Source organism: Bombus impatiens, unplaced genomic scaffold (assembly GCF_000188095.3).
Source record: "Bombus impatiens unplaced genomic scaffold, BIMP_2.2 scf_0036, whole genome shotgun sequence".
Taxonomy (NCBI): domain Eukaryota; kingdom Metazoa; phylum Arthropoda; class Insecta; order Hymenoptera; family Apidae; genus Bombus; species Bombus impatiens.
In genome coordinates this window covers 1,319,466-1,343,112 of record NT_176455.1, presented here as the reverse complement: position 1 = coordinate 1,343,112, position 23,647 = coordinate 1,319,466, and the positions used below count along the sequence as shown (strand labels likewise).

General features: G+C 36.7%; 1 protein-coding gene across 5 annotated transcripts in view; it reads left to right on the top strand.

Moving 5' to 3' along the window:
• LOC100744875 overlaps nt 1–23,647 on the top strand; it is a 183,714-nt gene that overhangs the window by 392 nt on the left and 159,675 nt on the right. Inside the window, exons 1-2 of one of the 5 annotated variants that reach the window (XM_033322411.1) lie at nt 2,088–2,375; nt 20,210–20,370. The exons of 3 other annotated variants lie outside the window; for them this stretch is intronic. Coding sequence is in view for 1 of the 2 variants with exons in the window: in XM_033322408.1 (XP_033178299.1) it covers nt 2,373–2,375 (3 nt within the window). In the remaining variant the exon portion in view is untranslated. Of the gene's footprint in view, nt 1–2,087; nt 2,376–20,209; nt 20,371–23,647 lie in introns of those variants that run through there. One more of the 5 variants, XM_033322408.1, reaches the window with a different exon arrangement.

Below are 23,647 nucleotides of genomic sequence, written 5' to 3'. Positions count from 1 at the left end.
GTCTAGGCATTTCGCTTCGTTCCCGAAATCATTTGCAACTGCAGCGATTGACTCGCGGCTCATAAATGCTTCGTTATCGCGAACAGGGCAGAGGTATGTATAATTTTCTTGATAGGGTTTGGGAAAGATGCCAGCGTAATGGACAAAGAAATCCGTGTCTAGGGAGATTAATGAAAGATGGCATAAGATATAAACTAGGGAACATCAGATTGAGTAAAGAGGGAAGATATACTCTGGAAAGGAATTTTATTTTTACGAAGATTTATCATCCTATTGTTCAAAAGCATTTGTGATTCTTATAATAGAAGGTAAACGAATAATTCGAAAAATTCTGGAATATTGCTTTCAGATATTGGGAATATTATCGGGAAATTTCGTGTTGCATTCGCGATAGAACAAGGAGTGATGTATTTGATGCGCCGATGAGTCAACAGTTTGACTAATACTAGTCTGGTGGGTGTACAGAAATCCTCTCGGATCTGCGGGCTTTGATCGTCATGCGTTTCTAAATTTAATTGGCACGGTACATCGATTTCTATTCAGTACTGTTGACATAACCGTAAGTCTCGCTGGTATAAATTGATAGATGTAGTTTCGACTTAGTATCAAACGTCTTTCATAACATTGCAGTTTGTTTAAACGGGAACGTTATTCTCAGAGCTTTAACTTGCAATTTGACTTACTGTTGTGCCATCGATTCATTATAGCCGTTAAAAATCCACATAGTTTATAAAACAAGCTTTCTAATTTCCATATAGAGTTGTTTGGTCATCGGTACAATGAATAATTCTGTCCACACGAGATAATAAATAGATAACAGAAACGACTACTTCGATTACTATCTAAATTAATGCTATTAATCCGTGAGGTCATGGTGTAGCATTAAACAGCTTATTCGTCGCTGGTCGAAGTTCATTAGCATATACCAGATATTCCGCACAGTATCTTGATCTGCGTGGCACGCTGTCACCGTTAATCCTTTACAATCATATTCGATTTGTCTCTGTATCATGATATCCTTTCTCAGCTATCAGTTTCTCGCAGGCCTTATGATCTTTTGCTTTTCTATAAAATTTTCATAAATTCTCAATATGTCGCAATAGAGTAAGATTCATCAGTATCCAAAACAACAGTAAAATTAAAATGGGATTAAAATGCCCTATCTGTTATTTTGCAACATCGAAGAAAACCGGTTTTATCATTTTATTTTTATCATCTCTGTTTTTCTTCGAATTTCAAATATTTTGTAATTATTCTATTAGGTCGCCAGAAAAGTTTCTTTCGTTTTATAAGGAAATAATGGATACACAACATTTTTCGTTTCATATTATTTTATTGAATTACGTATGATCCATTTTGTTCTATCAAGATAAAGATCACAACGTTCGACAGATTAGGTTTCATGTTTGTATAAAGATGCATCGTTGTAAAAGACGGGTCTGTAAAAGAAAGACACTTTTCGGACAACCTAATATAACGAATCAGATAAAGCATATACGATTATTACACGTGATTATGCAGACAGCTGATTTATTACTAACGTAACAATTTATTAAACAATAGTCGTGTCTCATTGAAGCGCTAATGAAATTTCAATATATTTTACGTAACACATACAATATAAAGCTTTGTGTGTTAGATATTCAAATACTTCCGTGAGCCACTACGCCTTGAAAACTTAAAAAAGGATACTTACGTAAGATTTTACATTTTATCTAAGAGGAACAGGCCCTTGATCGTCCTTAAAGCATCTTTAGAGCAAAGACGACATACGGAGTTTCTATACTAAATATTCGAATACTTTCATCGAGTCACAGTATCCTGAAAAATGGAAAAAAAAGCCAGAACATTTTAACTAACGTGGGAGCAATAAGCCTGATCGGTTTGAGCGTTTTTAAAGCAAAGAGGATTCTCTAAAGTAGACGAAAGTTTTAGATGGCTCGTCGAGTTTACACGTTCCTTATCGTCTTGATCGTCGTCATCCTCGTCGTCGTCGTCGTCGTCGACACACCAGGCGTCGTGTCGTTTCGACGTCCTCGGACGTCCTCGGACTTGTTCGGGCGTCGCGCCGATGTTCCGTCGCGACGCTGCTGACAGTCGGTGGCCGAGCATCGCGACGCGCGCATCGTACAAGCGTGCTACAATTTTCATTCGTGACACGCGACCTGCCTTTTTTTCTTTCACAAAAGAAACAACGCGAGAACGTAACCGCCGTTTCGATCGTGATAACGCGTTTCCGCGCGGCCGTTTTCGTTTCCCTCGCCCGATCGTCGACGACCGGGAACTACGTGGGACGCAGGGAACACGCTTAGCCGCAACTCGAAACTGCAGAAAATGCACAACACCTGCTGTCTGTCACGCGGACAACACTGATGGTCTGTATCGTAAACGTGCGTGATAAGAAAAAATGATTCTCTCTCGAGAATCTCTTTCTCATCGTGAGAACAACGTACAAACGCTGTAACCCCTTAGATCGAGCTTGGATCGAGAGGGTGATTTCATTCGAAGCGTCTAAGGGGTGGAAATTGCGGGAATACGAGGTTGACGAAGGGAATACCGTGTTTCTTTATAAAAATAGTCGTTAAAGTGCTCGGGGATTTTCTATCTACGCAAACAGAATAATTTATAACCGCAAAGATGACGCTTGGGGGAAGATCCTTCTTCGTACTCGTTTTATTCTTTTCTTTTTTCCCATAAAATTAATTGCCTCCTTTCACTCGTTTTTGGTAACGCAATTTAGAGACCCTCGTGGATAATAAACGGACTTACAAGCGCATGCACAGCTATCTCGAATGACCGGTTTAAATTAGCAGGGGTGAAATATTTCGCTTCGAAATTCGGATAATTCGAGTAGCAGGAAGCGTCCAGAGACGCAGATGTATAGCTTTCATTGATGTTTCCGAATTAGGTATTAAACAGCTCTGTGTTTGAAGATTCCGATTGATTCACTTTAACGAACAACGTACGTTCTGTTCTCTGTCCATGTTTATGTTTGCGTTTTGTTCTTGCCGATATTAAATTGAATGGAGCGCGTGAACGACAGAAAACAGCGTGGTGCAGCTCGCAAAGAAAATTAATTGGCCTCGGCAGCATCTTTCGGTTCTTGGAACTTTACAAATCGCCATCTCTTCTGAATCGCCTCGCGTTTTGTGCTTTTTTCTCACTCAAAGTGTCCGTTTTTCCAGTAGCGAGGGAAATCGTTCGTACGCGTCGCAGCAGCGCGCTTGTTTATCTCTGTCGAAATGTTTTTACGCGAACGTCCTTGGAAATATAGTAATTCCCTGTCAGTCCGATGTTCATTGATGAGAACGTTGTAGGTTCCATCTTGCGCAAGTTTTCACGTGTTATTACGCCTCGGATTTCCTCGAAGCTTTTCTTGTCAACCTGCTCGTCGCGTCGATTCTCGCCGAGAAAGCAATATCGCACATTTACGTACAACGAAGGCAAGCTAGTGCACGATGTTTCTCGCAAGGATCGCCCACATATTGTAATTTTAATAGCTATTTCAGCGTTATGTCGTTTGCCTGATAATTCGAATGAAAACAATGCAACGTTGCAACGCCATCGAAGATAGTCTAACAATAAACACAAGTCATCGACGTTTTGTTTCCCTGTTTGAACAGACCCGTACGTTTTCGTTTATTTCGATATATACCCAATCGATTAATTTGCAAAGCTAACGAATCATTATACCGCATTTAACTGTATTCAACAGCGGCATTATCAATTATCTTTCTCTATTAAAAATTGGAACTTTTGGTTTGCCATTCCGTAAAATAAATCTGGATCATTTAAATCTGGACTTCTCTCTTAAGACATTCCCCCCTCCCCCCCTCTCTCGTTATGTTCGTTGATTCGTCTAATTGTACCTTGTTCTCGTAATTAGTTCTTTCAACATCGTTAGCGCTATTTTTCGAAATTCATCTTGTTACGGTTCCCTCGTTTTATCCTCTCGTTTTTTCTCTTCTGGTCGATGTGTTTTATTTATGTGCTGTATTTTATTACCGAGATAGTCGTAACAATTTGCAATGACGATTAAATGCGTTTTAGCGAAAGATTATTATAGACGATAAATTATATGTATGTCAAGTTGAAAGAATTTTCCTAAACTATACCACGTTCAATTTCAAACACATTTATTCCTTTATTATGATGCCAATTGTTCTTTTGACTAAATGCCTCTTGTTTCCTATTTATCTCCGGTTACAAGTTCGCTGATGTTTTATTTACGATTGTTCCTGAACTTTCACCAATATACATTCGTCGGAAGCAAAACATTTTTACGATGCCTCTCGTTGATTTCGTTGAAGTTGCGCGTTGACTCACGGTATTCTCTTCTTTTTTCCCCTGTTCCCTGGATCCGTTTCAATCGTCAGACCGTATACCCTCATCCCCGATAATTGCAGAAATCTCGTTAATTCTAAAAACGTCTCTCTCTTCACGGTTCTTTAGCAGCGACTGTATTAAGCTGCCGATCTCCGAGCTTTCTCTGTTTGTGATTGTTAATTAAATTTGGTTTCACGATAGCCTACTTTTAGAACTTTCTAATCGTTCAGTGCGTTGAAAGGGTATAAATCCTCATTTTTTAGTTGTTCATCTGCATGTTGAAAAGTTGCTTCCTGCTCATAAATTTTTTTTAATTTATTCTTAATCAAATTTCATTCCTCGATGACCTGCTTTTATAATTTTTTAATCATTTAGGGCCAGTTAAAAATTCACGAATCTTTTTCTTACGATTGTTAATCAATTTCTCTGGCTTTAGAATATTCTAATCGCGCAGTGTGTGTTAAAAGCGCGAGAATTTCAATCTTCCAGTTGCCTATTCTCACGTTAAAGAGCTTCCTTTCTTTGCAGCTGTTTTTCAGTTTCACGATTTTTCCACCTTCGGGATTTTCTAATCGTCTAGTTCTAACGCTGATGATTTTAAAACGACGAATTTCGACTTTTGGCTTGCTCGTTTCTATATTAGAAAGTTTCTTTTCCTTCTTTAACGATCTTTAATCAAACTTAGCTTCATAATATCTCTGCCCTTACAATTTCCCAGTGCGTGAAAAGTGGGAAATTTCAATCCTCCAGTTGCTCATCCTTTTAATTCTAACATTGAGAAATTTCTTATCTTCGATTGCTGGTTAAATTGTTAATCAAACTTAGCTTCATAATATCTCTGCCCTTACAATTTCCCAGTGCGTGGAAAGTGGGAAATTTCAATCCTCCAGTTGCTCATCCTTCCAATTCTAACACTGAGAAATTTCTTATCTTGGATTGTTGGCTAAATTTTTAATCAAACTTAGCTTCATAATATCTCTGCCCTTACAATTTCCCAGTGCGTAGAAAATGGGAAATTTCAATCCTCCAGTTGCTCATCCTTTTAATTCTAACATTGAGAAATTTCTTATCTTCGATTGCTGGTTAAATTGTTAATCAAACTTAGCTTCATAATATCTCTGCCCTTACAATTTCCCAGTGCGTGGAAAGTGGGAAATTTCAATCCTCCAGTTGCTCATCCTTCCAATTCTAACACTGAGAAATTTCTTATCTTTGATTGTTGGTTAAGTTGTTAATCAAATTTGCGGCGAAGGCGCGTTAAATTGTGAAATATATTGGCTTGTTCGATGAAAGAGATTTCGTTGCGTTATGTAAGTGTGATCTGTACAATACTTGAACTTGCTGCCGAGCCAAATGCGCCTTAACCGTGAAATTCGTTAGTGGGTGTCCTTTCCATCTGCGTTTCCAGTTTGGCCGCGCCTTCGCGATAATCCGCCGAACGTACCCACTTTATTGCTCTCGATATCGATAGAAATCGCACGCCAGACGAGCTAATGGAGTCCTTGAAATCGAACGTCCTTGTTTCGTCGTCAGTTTAGGTTGGCAAATATTCTCGGCCGGGTTTGTGGTGCGAAAAATTCGACGAATCGTAGATCTGGACTTGTTTACGAGAGCGACGATAACGTCCCGATAGAAAGAAATTTGCGATCGGTGTCGTTTCGTGACAGCGTCGCCTGCGCCAATCTGTGCTTGGCTTCGTGTTTTTTTAAAATAAAGTAACAAAAGAATTGGACAAAGGAATTAATGGATCCTGCTTAGGTCTTTGGTCATGCTGTTAATGATTTTTCTGACATCTACATCACCTTTCAAAATAAAACGACCATTGCTTCGTTTTATAGCATTCGCCGGTATTTCGTTGAAAATAATGTACGAAACTATCGGTGAAAAGTATCAGCGCTGGAACCACGAATGTTTAACAAATGGATGAAATAAATTCGAGGCACGTTCTGTCGGATTAGAATCAGAAATTCGCGACAACCATGGATTCGGGCTAGGACACCGATCGTTACCCGTAGACAAAGGTAAACGTTATCGGCCAATATGTAAAATAGCGCGCGTGGAGGTGAGAGACACCATTTAAGGGATGTTATCTTCGTGAATGATATTTCCTATGGGACAACAAATTTCTGCCTCTCCATAAAATCCTGATGTTATAGGTAACTTCGTATATTCTAATTATACAGATCTAATTGTTTTCTAGGTGATCAAGATTCGATAAAGGGAAAGCTAAACAAATCTGATCCTCATTTTTTTTTACTAAATATAGTCTCTTTTAAAATATTTTGAAAATATATTTTCAAACGCGGATATCTCGCGGCCAGTGTGAACAAATATTCAGTTCGAGTACAAATCTGTTTTATGTATCGTCAATGGTAATTTACTCTTAACGTAAGTCGAAAAGGATCGAAGTATCTATCATCTCGTCTTTTCTAAAATATATTTAGAACACCCGAATACAAATATGTTTCCAGTAGTAGATAATTCTTATAGCAAGTCCAAAGGAATCTATCAATTGCTACTCTTTCCTAAAAAAATATATATATAATTTTCAAAAAACATAGTGTAACTAAATACGTTAATTAACACGAATTATTTTGCGATTTACGCGAATAAACATTGCATCGACGAACGTGAACCTGTTTTATCTTTTCTCGGTAATTAATGAGAATTTATCGTCGTTGGAAATTATTCTTCCACACGTTTGTCCGCGTACGTATCACCTCGTTTCGGTCTTCGCTTAAAATCTCGCGATAAATTCCATTGGAAAAGCAGACCGAGGCAAAGAATCCTTCTTCGTGGTATCGGTAATCCTGGTTCAAGGCCGAGACGTTGCAACGATTGCCAGCAATTTATCGGTTGGCTGCGCTATTGTCTTTCCCCCCGTGGAGATCTTTCGATCCCTCTGGAGGATCGTTTCGACCGCGACCGCGCTCGAGAGCATTTTAATTTCGCTCGTTCGGAATTCTGAACAATTTCTCCGCTTCTTGACGACCGTATCTGGATAATCGCAGTGTCGGTGTGCCGATCGATAGTCGCTAGATGGCTGAAAATTCGAGGGAACGGGCGAGGCCTCGGCAATTTTATTCGAGTCGTCGTCGGAGAACGCGAAAGTCAGCGATTTCACGATCAAACCGACGGCGAGGGTTGAACGTTTCCGCGAGAGGAATAATGCAGAACGACGAGGTCGGGGTCGGTTAAAGATTTCGTTGTTGCGATTAATTGAAGTCTGGCACGAGCCTGCCGTAAAGCTCCTTTGGCGCCACGATTTCTGTAGTGCAGCGAATAATACCGTGCGAATTACGCTTGCAGCGGGTTTATTGTGACGATGGATTGCAGAATTTAGTGAAATTTATCGTTCTGCGTGGCAAGTAAATCACAAGACAATGAACTCGAGATCGAAGGCTATTTTTTAATTTTTCCCAGGGTCAAGTGGTCAAGTGGTGGTGAATATATTTCGTTGATTAGTAGAATTTCAATGGGAAATTTAAATATTTTTTCTGTCTGCCAATTTTTCTGTCGACATTTTGCGCGTGTATCGGAAAAGTGTTACAGTTGGAAGCAATTCAGTTTTTTGTTAGAACATGAAAATCGTCGAAAGGGTTCGAGGAGTAGAAGTGGAAAATTAGAAAAATAATATTTGATCCTTGTTTCGTAGAATCTGTCCTTTTGTTAAGGTTCATAAGCTTTTTATAAGCTGCCAAATATTTACAAGTACTGGTTTTTTTTGAAAAATTTGTTACTTGAGTTGTGTTATTTATAAAATACATGCGAGATATGTGTATTTATTTATGTTTCAATAACATTCGCAAATTTGTTCAAAGACAAAAGATAATAAAAATTGGCCGTGGTGAGAAAAAGAATCTTCTCTGCGATTCCAGATATTTGATATAAGAAAATTAAAAAGATTCTGAATTCAGAACTTGGGAGAGAGACAAATAGGTAATTAAAAAATTATATCCAAAATAGTGGAAATTATATCCAAAATTTGGATACAATTTTTGAGATATTATAGAATCCAATTAAAAAAAAAAGTAATTTATAGTTCTTTATATCGGTAAGCATTTTGTTTATTAAATTTTGAGACATTAGACATAGAGATTTGCACATATATTTTTAGATCTGTTTTCTCCCAGAAAATACAGAAACAGAGAATTTGATTTTTTCAGATACAGCTCCCTTAAATATCTCTAGAGATTAATTTTTAATTTACAATAGGATACCACCCAAAATATTAAGAAAGATTAACTTTCAAAAATTTACAAAATATCTCCCCAAATATTTATAGACCTTAATTTTTAAAGATTTACGATAGAGAACATTGTCGAATATTTATAGAGGTTAAGTTTTAATTCACAGCAGAATAGTTCTTTGAATATTTATAGAGATTAATTTTCAATTTATAGTAGAATTCTGCCTTATGTATTAACAGGGATTAATGTTCAAAAATTCACAATAGAACATCTCCTCAAATATTCGTAGATACCAATTTTTAAAAATTTACAATAAAGTTCTCCCTTAAATATTTATAGATATTTTTAATTTGCAGTAGAATGCTTCCCTAACGTACTCACAGTAGGGTAGGGTACTCCCTTTTAAATATTTCTCAAAAGTTACTTTAATTATCATCGTCCTTTTGTGATTTTTAATTATTTACAAGTACGGGAAGATATCTCGTTATCTCAGTGGCTACCTCTCGTTCTTTATTGTTTCCGTGTCACGGCCCATTGCTGTAAATTTTTCAATAGCCACCTGTCAGCGGAATATGAAACAGCCTGTCAAACAAAGAACGTCGTCACTACTGTTTGGCAATGTGCCAGAAGCTCGTTGGAAAGCTGCTTTCCTTATCTCTGGTTCTCTGTTGCCTTTGTAAAAACTGGCCGAGAGCATCGAGTAGAAATGCGTCTACTACATATCATCGTTGCCACCACGCAGGTAAACGATGATCGAGTTTCCACGAAGATTTCTCTTCCGACTCCAGAGGAAATGGAATCTTCCGCTTCTATGGCTTTCGTGGATGATAGTATGGAAATGAAAAATATGAAAAATTACATGAGAACGTAATATTTCTGTCCGCATGCGTGGAATTGTCGTAATGCAGTAATACCAGAGCTACTCATGATTAAAGCTTGTTCCAAAGGAGTTAAAACGAAAAAATATACGAATAGACTAAATTCATCTACTTTGAAGAAAAATTATTTAAACGTGTAAAAATGCAACGTTTTAAATCCATTAAATCACCGTGGACAATTAAATAAATTAAAGCGAGTGCTACAATAAGCAGCTCTTCCCTCTCCAACTCGAAATTAAATCACTTTTTCAAATGCGCTATAAATTCGTAGTTAACTAATCCTCGTGATAATAAACTTTTGCACTTTTCAATACGAGATCTATATCTTTCTTTCTCTTCCGGAAAATACAATTTAAGCATTGCTTTCTTATTCGCCAAATTGTCATTTTCATTCGAACTATTCTGGTAGTTCTAGTGTTAATAAATGCAAAAGTTCTACGTCTTATGTTTCTCGCGCATTAACATAAATTTTTGTATAATTCATCGATTCGTCGATCTATTTCCATCAATATATCAAATTATTTTATTAGTATCTTATCGTGCAGGTTCCTGGAAATTCGACTATTACTCTGTGTATCAGTGATTCTTTTCAATTACGAGTTTCCAGTATTGGGATTCAGAGACAGTGGCATTAAATCGTTTTCCCATCTACAATACGATCAATTTTCGTCGAAAGGACCTCGGTTTAGATGTCGTGCAGTGCGTAGTACTTGGGAAACACAGTGATCTCTCTTGAATTCCGTTAGGGGAGAAAAGCAAAGCGGCTTGTCGGAACTTCCCCAAAGCCTGGCCAAATAGATTCCAAAGTGGCTTTGATCGGTGCTAAAACCTAAAAGGGGTATGGTTCTCATTGTTTTTCACTAGAAAAGATTATACTATTAACATGTTCACTATTACACGAATTTGATATATTTTGTACTGGGAGTCGCAATCTGTTCAAATACACCACACCATAATATCTTATTTTTGTGAATTATACGAAACTTTTTGAAATTTCTTTACCACTACCTGATGAGACACGACTGTCGTGATTGTAATAGTAAAATTTGAAATCAATGCGAAAATCTACGTATATATAGTAATTAGACTGACAAGACATTTATCGGAAATATACGGTGGAAAATTAGTATACAGCATGAGTAATAGCCTTGAACGTACAATTAATGCTAAACATTTTCTCACTGTGTATTGTGGTTTATCAACTAAAGCGAGGAGTTGTTTGCCCAAGTACTTTGATGGTCTTTAGGAAGTGTATGCTTCTTATAAATATCTTGTGGTTTCTAGATACATTTTGAAACACCTTTCAAATTTGACCAATGTAATGTCGATAGTCGTGTCTCGTTACGGTACTAATGAAATTTTCGAAATGCTTCGTATAATATGCACGTAGAAATTTTCTAGCGTTTCTTCACGAAATTCATCTTACCTTAATGTTGTAGAAAATTTAGAAAAACGCGGCTCCCCGAAGTCATCGGGGGTTAAAAGGCTCATCGATTGATTTTTCCTTAAAACCTCTAATAAAAGCCATAACGATTGCCTCTAATTTGACGATAAAACTAGAACTATTCCTCCCCTGAAAGCAATCGGAAGACTTTGTTCTGGCGGTCGAAGGACAAGTTACCTAAAGTGGAACATGCTAAATTCGATGATCGTTTGGCTCAATAACGAGGAATTCTTGGTAAAGTAGGTTAGTTTAGAAAGCGCGGCCCCACTTGGAAATAAAGTGGATACTGATCGAACGCGAAAATCGAGGATAGTGGACTATGCACATGTGAAATGGAACAACGTGGCATTGCACAATGATACTTTATGCGGCGAATGTCCGTCTTAGTGGCTGAATTAGAATATTCCCTGAAATCTTACGAATGAAAATCTCAGTAATTTCTATTCATGGAAATGCTATTCAACGATTAACTGCCGCCAGAAAGTTCGTAACTCAGTTTGATGTCGTTCTGCCATGAACATACGGTCGTCGTCATAGTTGTCCAAGTGTAACAGCGATGAAATTGGTATATTAGCTTGGAAGTTTTGTCATTTAGAATTCATAAATTCCGCAGGTCGTAGTCAGGTGATTGAGATGTACCAATGTTTTAATCTTCGAAACATGATTCATAAGAAGTCGTATGGTACTGCTGGGTTTCTGCTATCGGGAATTTAACCAGTTAGCTGTTGCTAACTTGTTTGAAAACTTTGAAAATTGCGTAGCTAAATTTATTAATAAATTTTGTAAGCGATGACGAATATACTCGTCAAACGCGGAGTATGTGTTACTGTTTTAAAATGGGATTAAATTGTAACGAAACGACCGTTTTACTTTTTAATTTTATTACTGACAGGGCTTGTTATAACACAAAATATTGCCATTTATTCGTGACGAGTATATTCGTCAGAAACAACAATCTGGTTAATCGATAAATTGTTTCATAGCAATGTTACTTGTTGTGCAATTTTGGATGTCGTTCGATAGAAAAACTCATTTCTATATCGTTTTACACGATCGTCGTTGTGCAAGATAACTGCGATGAAATTGGCATTTGTATTAGGATGAAAGTTTTGTCATTTGCAACTTTGTTTCGAGATTCCATGAATTTTATACATTATGGGTAATTGAGATGGTAACCTTCGCAACACGATTCGCAAAAGGTCGAACAGTATCGCTGGATTTCTGCTATTAAAAATTTAATCGATAAATTGTTCTATAGTAGTTTCGTGTTATGCAGTCTTGGATGTCGTCAAATGGAAAAATTTAATTTAATATCGTTTACACAATCGTCGTTAAAATTATGTAAGGCAACTGCGATGAAATTTCTATATTAAATCGATGGTTTTGTCATTTATAGCTTCATTTCGAGATACCATAAATTTCATAAATTATAGGCAATTAAGATGAATGTATGTTTTAATTGTCGAAACATAATTTCTATAGCCAATATCCATATAGGATAACTAATGATATATATTGGATGTATTATTTGCTATTTAAAATTTAATCGATGGATCGTTCTATGGTAATTCTCACTGTTGCCAAATTTTAGATAGCAAATAGAAAAATTTGTAATTTAAGACAGCTTTCAAAATCTCTTTTAAATAGGCAGCCAGTTAGTTTAAACCTTGATAATACTTTTTAACATGGAAACCATTCAAAATTGAGAATCAAGCGGTCGAAACGCTAGAAGAATATTTCCATAACAAAAATGAAAAATTTAGCGACGATTGCAAGTAGACCGCAGATTTTTATGCATTTTCATGCTTCTATTAACTTAAAACTAAAGAAATCGAACCTACATAAAGATCTATTTCTTCTATTACATATTATACCAAATATTTTCAAATATTTTTTATATTTCTACACCTCTAAATTTTCCATAATAATAAAAATCCTGAACTATAAGTAGCGAGAAAACATTATATCGAAGGCTAATTAACAGAAATTTTATTTCATACAATTTATTTTGTTCCTTCGAAAGAATAATGCCTTCCAACGAGCCAGTTATGTTCTCGATGAAAAAGAGCAAACTCCTCATTTGTTCTCTGTTCATCGGCAATCTTCGATGTTCCACACGTAAAAAGGAAGGTCGTCTTCCCCTGCCCCCGTCGTTACACGGTTCTCATTAAGGTGTTGTTTCTTCAGGCGCTTTCCGCTCTTTTCAACTTAACTAAAAACCTTGGTGAACCCTTCGAGGCGACTCGTAGTGTCAAATGTTACAATCGACAATTTTAACGAGGCCGGCGGAAAATTAGCCGGTTTTCGACGTGGCTGGAACTATATGAAGGCGGGTCGCGACGAAGTAAGGCGTTCGGATCAAAGGCGAGAGGCGGAGTATACCAGTTGGAAAGTCACGATGGCAATTTTTCACGGACGACGCGACGCGTCGCAAGCATCGCAGATTTGTTTGGACGTCCGATAGTTTGGGCTGCAAAGCGGACAGGGGATCGGCTCGAAAGTTTGGGATTAATCCGCAGAGGAATATGTATCCGGTTTGCGACATTGGCTTCGATCCAACTTGCTGCGATAAAAACGAACGATTGTGCAACCTATCCTTCCGCTCCACCTTGTATCTCGCCTCGTGCTTTATATTCGTCTGATAAGAGACAACCAGGCCGTTGTCGTAAATAAAAGATGAAATCCTCCGGATACGAATGCGTGTTCCAACGTTATTTTTGCAAAAGGAATTGTTGCCGCTAGCGCGGTTTCCTCCCATCACCGCGGCCGCCTTTACGCGTTTACTTTTACTACTGAAAGTAAGTAGTAAAACCTGTGATTCAGGCTGAGGAATTTTTTGTCGTTCTTGGTAATATCAATCTGTGATACTTTGAAGCGAGACAAAGGTGTATACGAATGTACGTATACGTAGCTTTTATGAATCGTGTGTCAGATATCATGTGTGTTATGTAAAACATTTTGATATTACCGATCCGATTATCCGGCGATTATATTTGTAGATTTTGCAACGAATCTGAGATTGTACGTGGTTGTTCATATAGCAAAGATGCAAGGATATATTTTACCGATGTTACAAACGTATTTAAAGGGTTAGGAGAATCGGTATGGTGTAAGTCGCTGCTATTTCCCATAAAACAGAGCGTTCTGTATTTATTGTTGTAAAGTATTCGTGATATTTTTTCGGATAATGAAATGATATTCTTAGCAGTCGAAACGCGGGATTGGAAGCAAACTCTCAAAACCTTCACTCTCGTCATTATGATTTTTAGATTGTCTATTATCCATTGCGTTAAGAAACCAAGATATTCAGTGGAAGCATCTTTGGTACTTGTTACAAGCTTAAGGTAGCTGTTCATGCTGTATACTAATTTGTTTACTCGATTTTATTCGTACGATTGCAGTAAGTATGTTGTAATCTACATATATACAATTAATTGGATTGGTTTGAAATTTGTCAAACATAATCGTGAAAATCATGTCTCAATAGAGAAATTTTCCATAACGTGTTCAAATAAATGTTTCGTAACTTGTATATACATTTTCGGATTTGAAATCTGTTCAACGTCGTAACAGCGTATCCGAGTACAATGCCAATGAAATTTTAAAAAGCTTTCGCGTAACGCACACAGTATCGTTGTGGATTTATCTGTAGCCGAGGTTTCCTTTACAATCTACAATCTGTTCGTAGACTCGTCTCGTGTGTGGCAGCGTTGCAGTCATTGATTAAAGAGCACCAGCTCTGTGTGACCAAGGACAGAGATCGATTTCACGAGTGTTTCACGATTCTCTCTTACTCTCTTCACCTTAGCACACGTTTCATGTGCACCTTCGATCCATAAAACTTTACGAGCCACCTAAAAATAGATAAAACGAGTTAACTGCGGGAAATGAAGCCGTCCGTGTCGCGTTTTGAATCGCCAGATACGATCACTCGTATAAGTTTAACGAGTCGCATTCGATATCGTCGCCACTAAAAACTTTTCCTCTCCTTCTGTCTTTCTCGTTATTTCCATACACGAGTTTCGCAACGACGATTTCCTACCGCGATTTCTAATAACGGCAGATGTTTCAAATCCGCGTCTCGTCGTATTTCACACGTCACTGCGACGCTTTTACAGCGCGGCACGCGTGTAATTTTGATTCATGGCATGTTAATGGAGAGGCAAAGAGGGTGAAAAGTGAAGTTTCTGAGATTGCTCGGCAGCTGCAGCCTGCTCGAACGTACACGGCCACGCTGAATTCGTTGAACGCACGCTTTGCTTAACAGTGCCGAAAGGGCAGATGCAAGCAAAGTGATCAGAAGAGTAACAAACACTATCTCGTTGCTCGAAACCGTTTGAACTTTCAAAAATTGTAATTTTCCAACGAGAGTTACTCGCTTCCAAAAATTTCCCTTGCAAATGATAATAACTTATTTCGCGAAACAATTTCGGAGCCGCGTTGCAGTAGCAGTTTTTCCAATTTATCGTAGCGTTACGGATGGTGGAATTTACCTTTGAATTAGTAAATTGCAAGCTCGCCTTTCATATCCAGATTGTAAATGTTCGTGTAAATTTATACCTTTATGAACGAAGGTTTCTTTCATCTGCCAAATAAAATGTTAAACAATTTTGATAAAAATAGAATTAAAAAAATGAAAATGTAAATAAAATAAATAAAAATGTAAATTTAAGTAAAATATTTAAAAAATAAAATATTTAAATCTTTGCACCTTAAAATTTTCCATAAATTCATAAATATCTGCACTTATATCTACTTATTTCGTCGATTCGAACTGTATGTAATGCAAGGTTATCAGCGCTATTGTCATTTTTCTAGCACAGATAGATCAGGTAGACGTCATCGTTATAGCAAACTCGATTGATTAATAATTAATTAGCGCGCATATCTCTTTCCTGGGTTACCTTCGATTAAAATTCTTATTAACGAACTCGTTGAAAGCGCTTAACAAGAGCATATTGCGATCTATTTCGGTCCTGCTTGGCACGCAACTTTAAGTCGAATTATGGATCTGTGTAACGTTCGTCGGCGAACTGCAAGGTAAAAATTTCTTCATTAAAGGCAAGATAAAACGTGACAAGATGCTAATTATAATATCGACCCCGCATGCACTAATTCAATTAAGGCGAATCGCAGAACAAAGCTTGGGATATCGCGTTTAATCTTGCTGATAGTTTCGTTCATAAATTTATTTGCGTATAAAACGTCTCGTTAAAAAGTTTAATTAAAGTTTGATAACGCGTCGCAAAAATATTTGTATAATCAGGAATTGTTTGGACTATCGTTCTTTGTGAAAACAACAGATGAGCTTCGATATAATTTTAATTAAACACGCTTGGTATTGTTAATGTGTAGCATCTTCCTTCTACACCACAGTCTTTCGTTTTAATAAATATTTGTAGTTGTGTAGTTAAAGTTTCGTGTTAACAAGTACCAATTCACGTTTAATTAGCTCAAGTAAGAAATACCAATTTATGTTTAATTAGTTCGAGTAACAAGTGCCAGTTTGTGTTTAATTTTAGTGGAAGTAACTTCGATTTTGTTTGAAACTTCAAGTTGTATCATATCCTTGTCGTCGAGTTAACAAAGTAGGATAAAAGTAACGGCAGATGAAGTTTTAGAATTATCCAAATTACAGGATAATTAACGTAACTGATCTCGGACAGAATATCGTGGAAATCTTTTTCATAAAAATAGCAATTTGTCGTAGTAGTTTCTCATAAAAATTTTTATAGATTTACAATTCGCATATCTTTCCTGGTTCAAATGATTTTTCTCTCGTGTTATCAATTTTTCCATATCCTTTATTATGTATGTGTATTTTATCATCTGTATAGCTAGAGTGTGAAAATTTATCAAGTATACTTGAGCGCGGCTAATTAGCCGTGGTCTAATTAGCGAGGCCAAGTGGAAAAAAATAATCGGTAGCATATTATTCTACGTGTGAAAATGAATGAACGTGGAATAAAATCTGTTTATAAAGCGTTTTGATTTCGTGAAAAGAAAATTCGAAAATTTCTCATACGCGTGTGCAAAACCGATTATTAACTCAACGTGAACGAACTCAATTTTCTTGAAAATGCAGCCTCAAGTGGAAAAATTTCACTCTTCGTTTTCCACTTATTTTCGCACGTGAAATAATCACCTTCTGATTGCTTATTCCTGCCTAGTCGCTAACTAGCCAAATTCACATACAGTAGAGCCTCCTTTATCCGAACTAATAGGCAGACAAAATTGTTCGGATAATAGAATTTTCGGATAATAGAACAATCGCTTTTCCCATGTGAAATTTCATTTCTTCAAATACAAATTAACATTAATTGATAGATTCTTTCAATATTTACGGACCCCATATCTTCTTGCCTGCTATTATTTTTTTATTTATAACTATTATTAATTATGTTATTGTTTCGATAGTTAGAACGCTAACAGTTTCGTATTAAATTCTAATCATCGAAATTCACTTGATCGAATAAGAGAAAGAATACGCTGCATACGAACTGTAATAAAATATGTATATATTTTACAAACGTATCTTTTAAGGAGAAATATAATATTCGGATAACAGAGCATTTGGATGATACGACATTCGAATATTAGGGTGTTAGGCTAATGATGGGTGTTTGCATAAACAAGTGTTGTACCGTATATCAAAGAAATTTCCAAAGTCAGCTTCCTGGAGAACTAAACCTCGAACGATATAATTTTATCCTATATTTCTTTCTTTTTTTTCACAAGGAATCACTTGCCACCCGCTTGACATATCATTCGGCCACACCCTGTGTAATATTTTTCGGTCATTTTACGGATTTCGTACTTCAAACGTCGCTAGCTCTGTTGTCAAATTTTATCCTCCAACGACGATACTTCACATTCATTAATCAGTCAGTTGTTTTTGACGAGTATACTCGTCACGAAGAAATGACAATATTTTGTGTTATGACGAGTATACTCGTCATGCCGTTTAAATGGCAATTTAGTAATTGCAGTGATAAAATAAAATAACAAAACAGCCATACCATTACAACTTAATTGTAACAGCCACGCGTACTCTGTGTTTGACGAGTATACTCGTCATCGTTTGCTTTTCGCGACACGTTGTAGACACACGCTTTTCAAAGAGATCGCAACAGCTAACTGGTTAATAATACAAAGTCCGAACTACCGACATTTCTTTCCCTCGACGGTTACTTTTTATTTCTGTGTATTGGAACTTGGTCGCGAATCTCCGATCTAGACGATGAAATTTCTCAGAAACAAGCCGATGTCCGCCGGCCGTCTCGTATGGAATGTTACAGCGTATGTTGCCTCTTGCGGCCAGGAGCTCTGTCCTGCGAGGATTCCATTAATTTCGGTCGAGGTTACCGATGAGACTCGTCCTGAATAGTTTCCAGGAATCGCGACGTCCGAGGATGCGGTGCAATCTCCTGACAGAATTCGGCCTGCTACGCGAAATTCCCTGAATGATTTGCCATCGATTAATCAGACTCGCCGTGCAACGATTCGATTATTTAAGTAATTTGAGCCTCGCGTTGCTCCCTATCGCGTTCGCGTTTACGGATCGATCGATCAAAGCGGCGACGTTAATTGAGGTGCACGACCATCGCGTTTAACGCGAATGAATGGAGAAAAGGGCTCGTCAGATAGAATTGTGAATACATTATATGGCATAGGAAGTTTTACGTACAGTTTCCTTTCAAATAAATAGCTTAAAGTGCTTTAAAGAATTAAAAAGCGAATTATTAAACATTTTTATTATATATTATTATTATTATTATTATATATGAAAGGGCGATAAATTTAATTTCGACAATGAGGATATATTTCGATTTCGAAAATATTTCAAGTCGCACGGTTTTTCTTTTTTAGAAATAGGAGAGTTCAGTGATAATAGATATTCAGTAATAACTAATATAAAAGTATATTTAAATAATAGAAAATACACTGGGTGATAATATTAATTTTGACTTTATTTGTACCTTTAAATTTTGGCTTTAACAATTTTATTTTTAAATGCTTCAATAGTTTCAATATCTACTTTGTTTACCATTGACAGCTTTCGTCATGCAAATATTAAATTTATAAAAAGGGCGTGTGAAGACCACGAAGAAAGAATACGATGACTAGTTGGCATAAAAATTGGTCAATTCGTCAGATATTTTTTAAGAGACTTACCTCTTCAGACTTGGCAGGTTTTCTTCATTTTCAATTACGTTATATAACAATTATTTCATTTAATCACGAAGCGACATTAAAATTCGAAAATCAAGAAAAGTGGACTTAGCATGTTTTTCTCCTTCGATTTTCATATACAACGAAGAGCTTATGTCAGTCGATGATTTAACGATTCTTAGGAAATTTGTCGGAGAACGATCTCAGCTACCTGACAGTTAATTAAGTCCTTCATTATTCCACAGATTGTGATAGCTCTTGTTTAAAATGGTTTTGTTTGAGACAAAAGACAGAGATTTAACGGGTGGTTGACTTTCTTAGACAATTATACTTCTTCGTTTCGTTCGACTCAATTATGGTTAAGCCGTGTTAGAGGTAACCGGATTTCAAACTTTATTAATTTTCACGCAAATTTGACTCTACGAAGCAAGAACGATCAGAGTCAGCTAATTCTCACGATCTGGCAGAATTTCCAGAGGTGAATAAAATTCGAAGTTCTCTGTCTTCTTACCTCCATTTGCTACGAATCCTCTCGTTGGGCCATTGGGAACTGGCTCGAGTTCGTAGAATATGGCAGATTCGCATTAGGCTGTTGCATGTGAAACGTAGTTTTTTAAAAGTCTAACTCTAGTAATTTCCATATCGTTCGATACACTTTGCTGGGAAATAATTGGTTGATTTGTGAAAGTTATTAATTGTTAAATTAAAAAATTCTTACAATGTCACCGATTCTTCGTTTGTATCTTCTTATGGAATGATTAATTAGATATTAAAAGTTTGACGCGATAGAAGAGAGGACATCTTCAACTTTCTCCAAATGGTAAATTTATATTTTCAGTCAATACAAATTGAAACTGGTAGAGAAAAGTGACGATGTCCCAAACACTGTTCTTTTTACTTTGTCATTTACTATTATTTATGCCATCTTCTTACAATAAATAAACTTATGGACTCAGTCATTCGTTTGGCGAGAATCGAACGTTAGTGGCGTGTGCGTAGTGAAATTGAAAAATTAACAGACGCTACAAAAGTTAATTGGTTCGATTTCTGGATAATTTACGTAAGAAAATCGTTAGAATATTTTGACCATTCAAAATTTCCTGACACTGAATATACTCGATTTATAGAATATATTAAACTAAATTTCTATACCTAAAATCGGAAGTTATATTTTGTCAAGAAGGAAGTTCATTTTCCAGTCGATTCTTGCAACAACAACTTTGCAAGTTAAGAAGATTCTGCTGGAAATTTATCGGAAGGAGTTTGAGTGTCGCGAACGGCAGGAAATGTGCTGATACGAAAGGCCAGAACATCGCCGGTCGTCTCGAATCCCCGACTTTCCAGATTATCATAATACCACGTATGTATTTTTCACGATCAGCCTAATGTTTCTATGTAATTCTTTCAGAAGCGCGAAGCTCGCGCGTCAGATGTGTAACACTGTGACAAGTAAATCCTCGTAAATCAATCCTCTGTTTACACCAGTTCCTCGCTGTTAATCCTCGGCTTGAAAAGCCGGAAACGAAGCCACGGTAACGTCACTATGATGAATGTTGACCAAACTTCTCCAAATCTGCACCTTTATTTGGTTCACGGATTCCATCACGAAAAGGCAATTAAATCACTAGACAGGACTCGCGGTTTGCTCGAGAGAATCCTCTCTTCTAGGGTCTTCCATTTCGAGAAAGTACCGCCATTCAAAGGAAACTTGGAGTTTGCACATTTTCAAATGTCTCAATTGCAGCTCGTCTGTAAGTTCAGTTTGTTTTAGCATCCACTTTCGTCGTTATACGAAGATCCTTTCTTTCTTTTTATTAGTTATTCGTTCATGATCTTGGAAACTTTTGTCAATGTCGGTAACAGGATTTCGTTATAGTCGACTTTTAAATGCTACACGTGGAACATCTCAATTGTAGTTCTTCCATAAGTTCAGTCTGTTTTAGAATATTATTTTTATCGTTATGCGGAGGTTCTGTTCCTTCGTTTGCGTTGGCAAGCTAATCGTTCATCTCCAACTTGAGAATTAATGCCAGCTTTAATGATAGTTTCGTTACAATTAATTTTCAAATATTAGATTCGAAACATTTGAATTACAGTTCTTCTATATCGATCTACGAGTTTTGTTCAGAATATTTTACCTCCATTTTTATTTTATACCAAAATACTTCTCTTCCTTTTTTGTATTAGTAAGTTACTCGTTTACGATCTTCTAAAATCTATGCCACTTGTATCGTAGCCAGTTTTATCGTATTCTGTTTTTAAATATTAAACTGGAAAAGTCCCTATCGCAGTTGGTACACAAAGTCGAATTATTTTAGACTTTTATCGTGACAAGTAAATTCTTGATGTTCCATGCTAGCGAATCACTCGTTTACGATGTTGAAAATTTATCACAAATAGCTTTTAAATATTCTTCGTGAATTTTCCAGAGGAATACTCGTCACTTACATAGTTTTTTCATGAAAAAAAAACGTAGCTTTGCTATATTAAAAAATCTTAATATCTGACGAATATCAGAAAACTGCAATCTCACGGTTCCCCCAGTCGCTTTCTTTAGAATCGTTATTCTTCATTAAGCGTCTTCCTCGTGTGCTTTATAGCTTCACGAGGTTCACTTCCACGAGTCGGCAGTTCGCAAATTTACATACACCATAGTTCACAAGTATCCAGCTGCTTTCTTTGATTTGCAGTCGCGACGAATAAATACTATTAAATGTGTCTCGATTAAATTGCAAATTTATTACTAAAATCGATATTTGTCAGTTACTTTCTAATCGATAAATTGAAATTGTAGAAATTAAATTATACAATATCAGTTAATAGCGTATAATAATTAATTGGACTATCAGTTTACCTGACGGGATTTAGATATCGCTGCTTGAATTAATCACGTTGCTCTTTCGATTATTTAGTCTAATTTAGAAGTTTTCTTATCTTCGCGTCAAATGTAGCTCCGATATAGAGGACTTTTCAAGCAGATAATAAAACAGCCTACGAGTGCCATTTTCGTTCTTCCATATTACCTTTATCCCATCGTCATAATTTTATCGGAGAGTAACAAAAAATAACAAAGTGCGGACGTTTATTCACAATAATGTAATAAAATAGTAAAGTCGATAATAATACGATCAAACGATAAAAAATTACGAGAAATCTGAACATGCGAAAATATTCAAAATACGAAGAATGAGATGACCGTTTTAATATTTAAACGAACGAAGCAAACTTTTATTCAGATTTTCTTTTCGCATTGTGATCTGTAAATAATTCTTTTTAATTGTTTGCATAGAAATATAAATTTGCATAAAGACCCCATTGCGATGTACATTAATATGAAAAAATAAGAAATAAGAATTAGCTTTTCGAATATCTCCTACAATCAATGGAAAGCTCGTACCGTTTTTCCGACCAAACCGAGGGACGTGTTTTCTCCTTTATACGCATATCGTTTCTAATTAGCGTTTGCAACATTCCTTTCGATAATTTTTCCCCATCTATGTAATAACTTCGTTATTAATCATCGGCGTGGAATTGCTTAATCTTCCGAGAGAAGGGGACGTTTCAATTCGTTTCTCCAGTCTTGCAGAGAAGACAAGTTCTTATCGTTGGAGTAGTTTCGTAACGAGCGGAATAAATGGTAGTCCGAGCGTGCAATATCAGGTGAATATGGCAGATGCGGTAGAACGTCCCAACCAAGTTGCACCAATTTTTGTCGTGTAACGACTGGCACGTGTGGTCTTTCGTTGTCTTGTTGGTGAACCACGTTTGAACTCGTGCCAGGCCAACGAGGAGCAAGTACTTTCCAAAACGCTTGTTTTACGCTCTACAGTTGGTTGTTAATTAATCAACGATATCAGGTTAGAACAATTAAATTGAGCGTAAGGAGCCATTGTTTAAACTCAGTTCCATTTGGCTGCAAAAGGACGGGACGAACTTTCTGTCCAACCAAATATAATATATCGAATCGTTGTTCTTAGATCGGATTTTTACAGCTCATTAACCTGCTACATCAAGTCCTTTATCATCCACAGCGTTGAAATATTAAAGTCATTCTCTTAAACGGGCAAATGTAACTGGAAATGTCGGTCGAGCACGCAATAAACTATTAAGTATGAAGCGGCTAGATGTATCGGACCGGATCGATAGGAAATACCTAGTCGTCGGGTGGAAAAGCGTTTCAGGAAATGCTTATTATTCACCCTGCTTCGGGTCTCGTTTTTAGCTTCGTGTCAACGTCCCGACGTTTTATTTTCGCTCGACATATCGCCGGGCAAAATTGCACGCCAAAGAAAACAGTCGGCAGACTCACGTGTATTTTTAACGAGACCGAATAACGAGGGACGTAGACAGTCTGTCTGAAAAGTAACGAGATTGCCGATAATTAATTTAAACACCGATCGGTTAGACTGTGAATTTTGATGCGTTTCTGGGAAAATGGTGCAACAGAGGATACACGTAATATGCAAAAATACGGTGGCGCGATAAAAAGAAGTTCATAAAACAAGGAGTATAAAAAGACAGCGTGATTTTACAAAATGAGTTTATGTTTAATAACAACGACGAATAAATATAATATAAATATGTGTAACACGGAATAAATGACCGTTATTAGTACGGTAAAAAATTGTACGGTACAA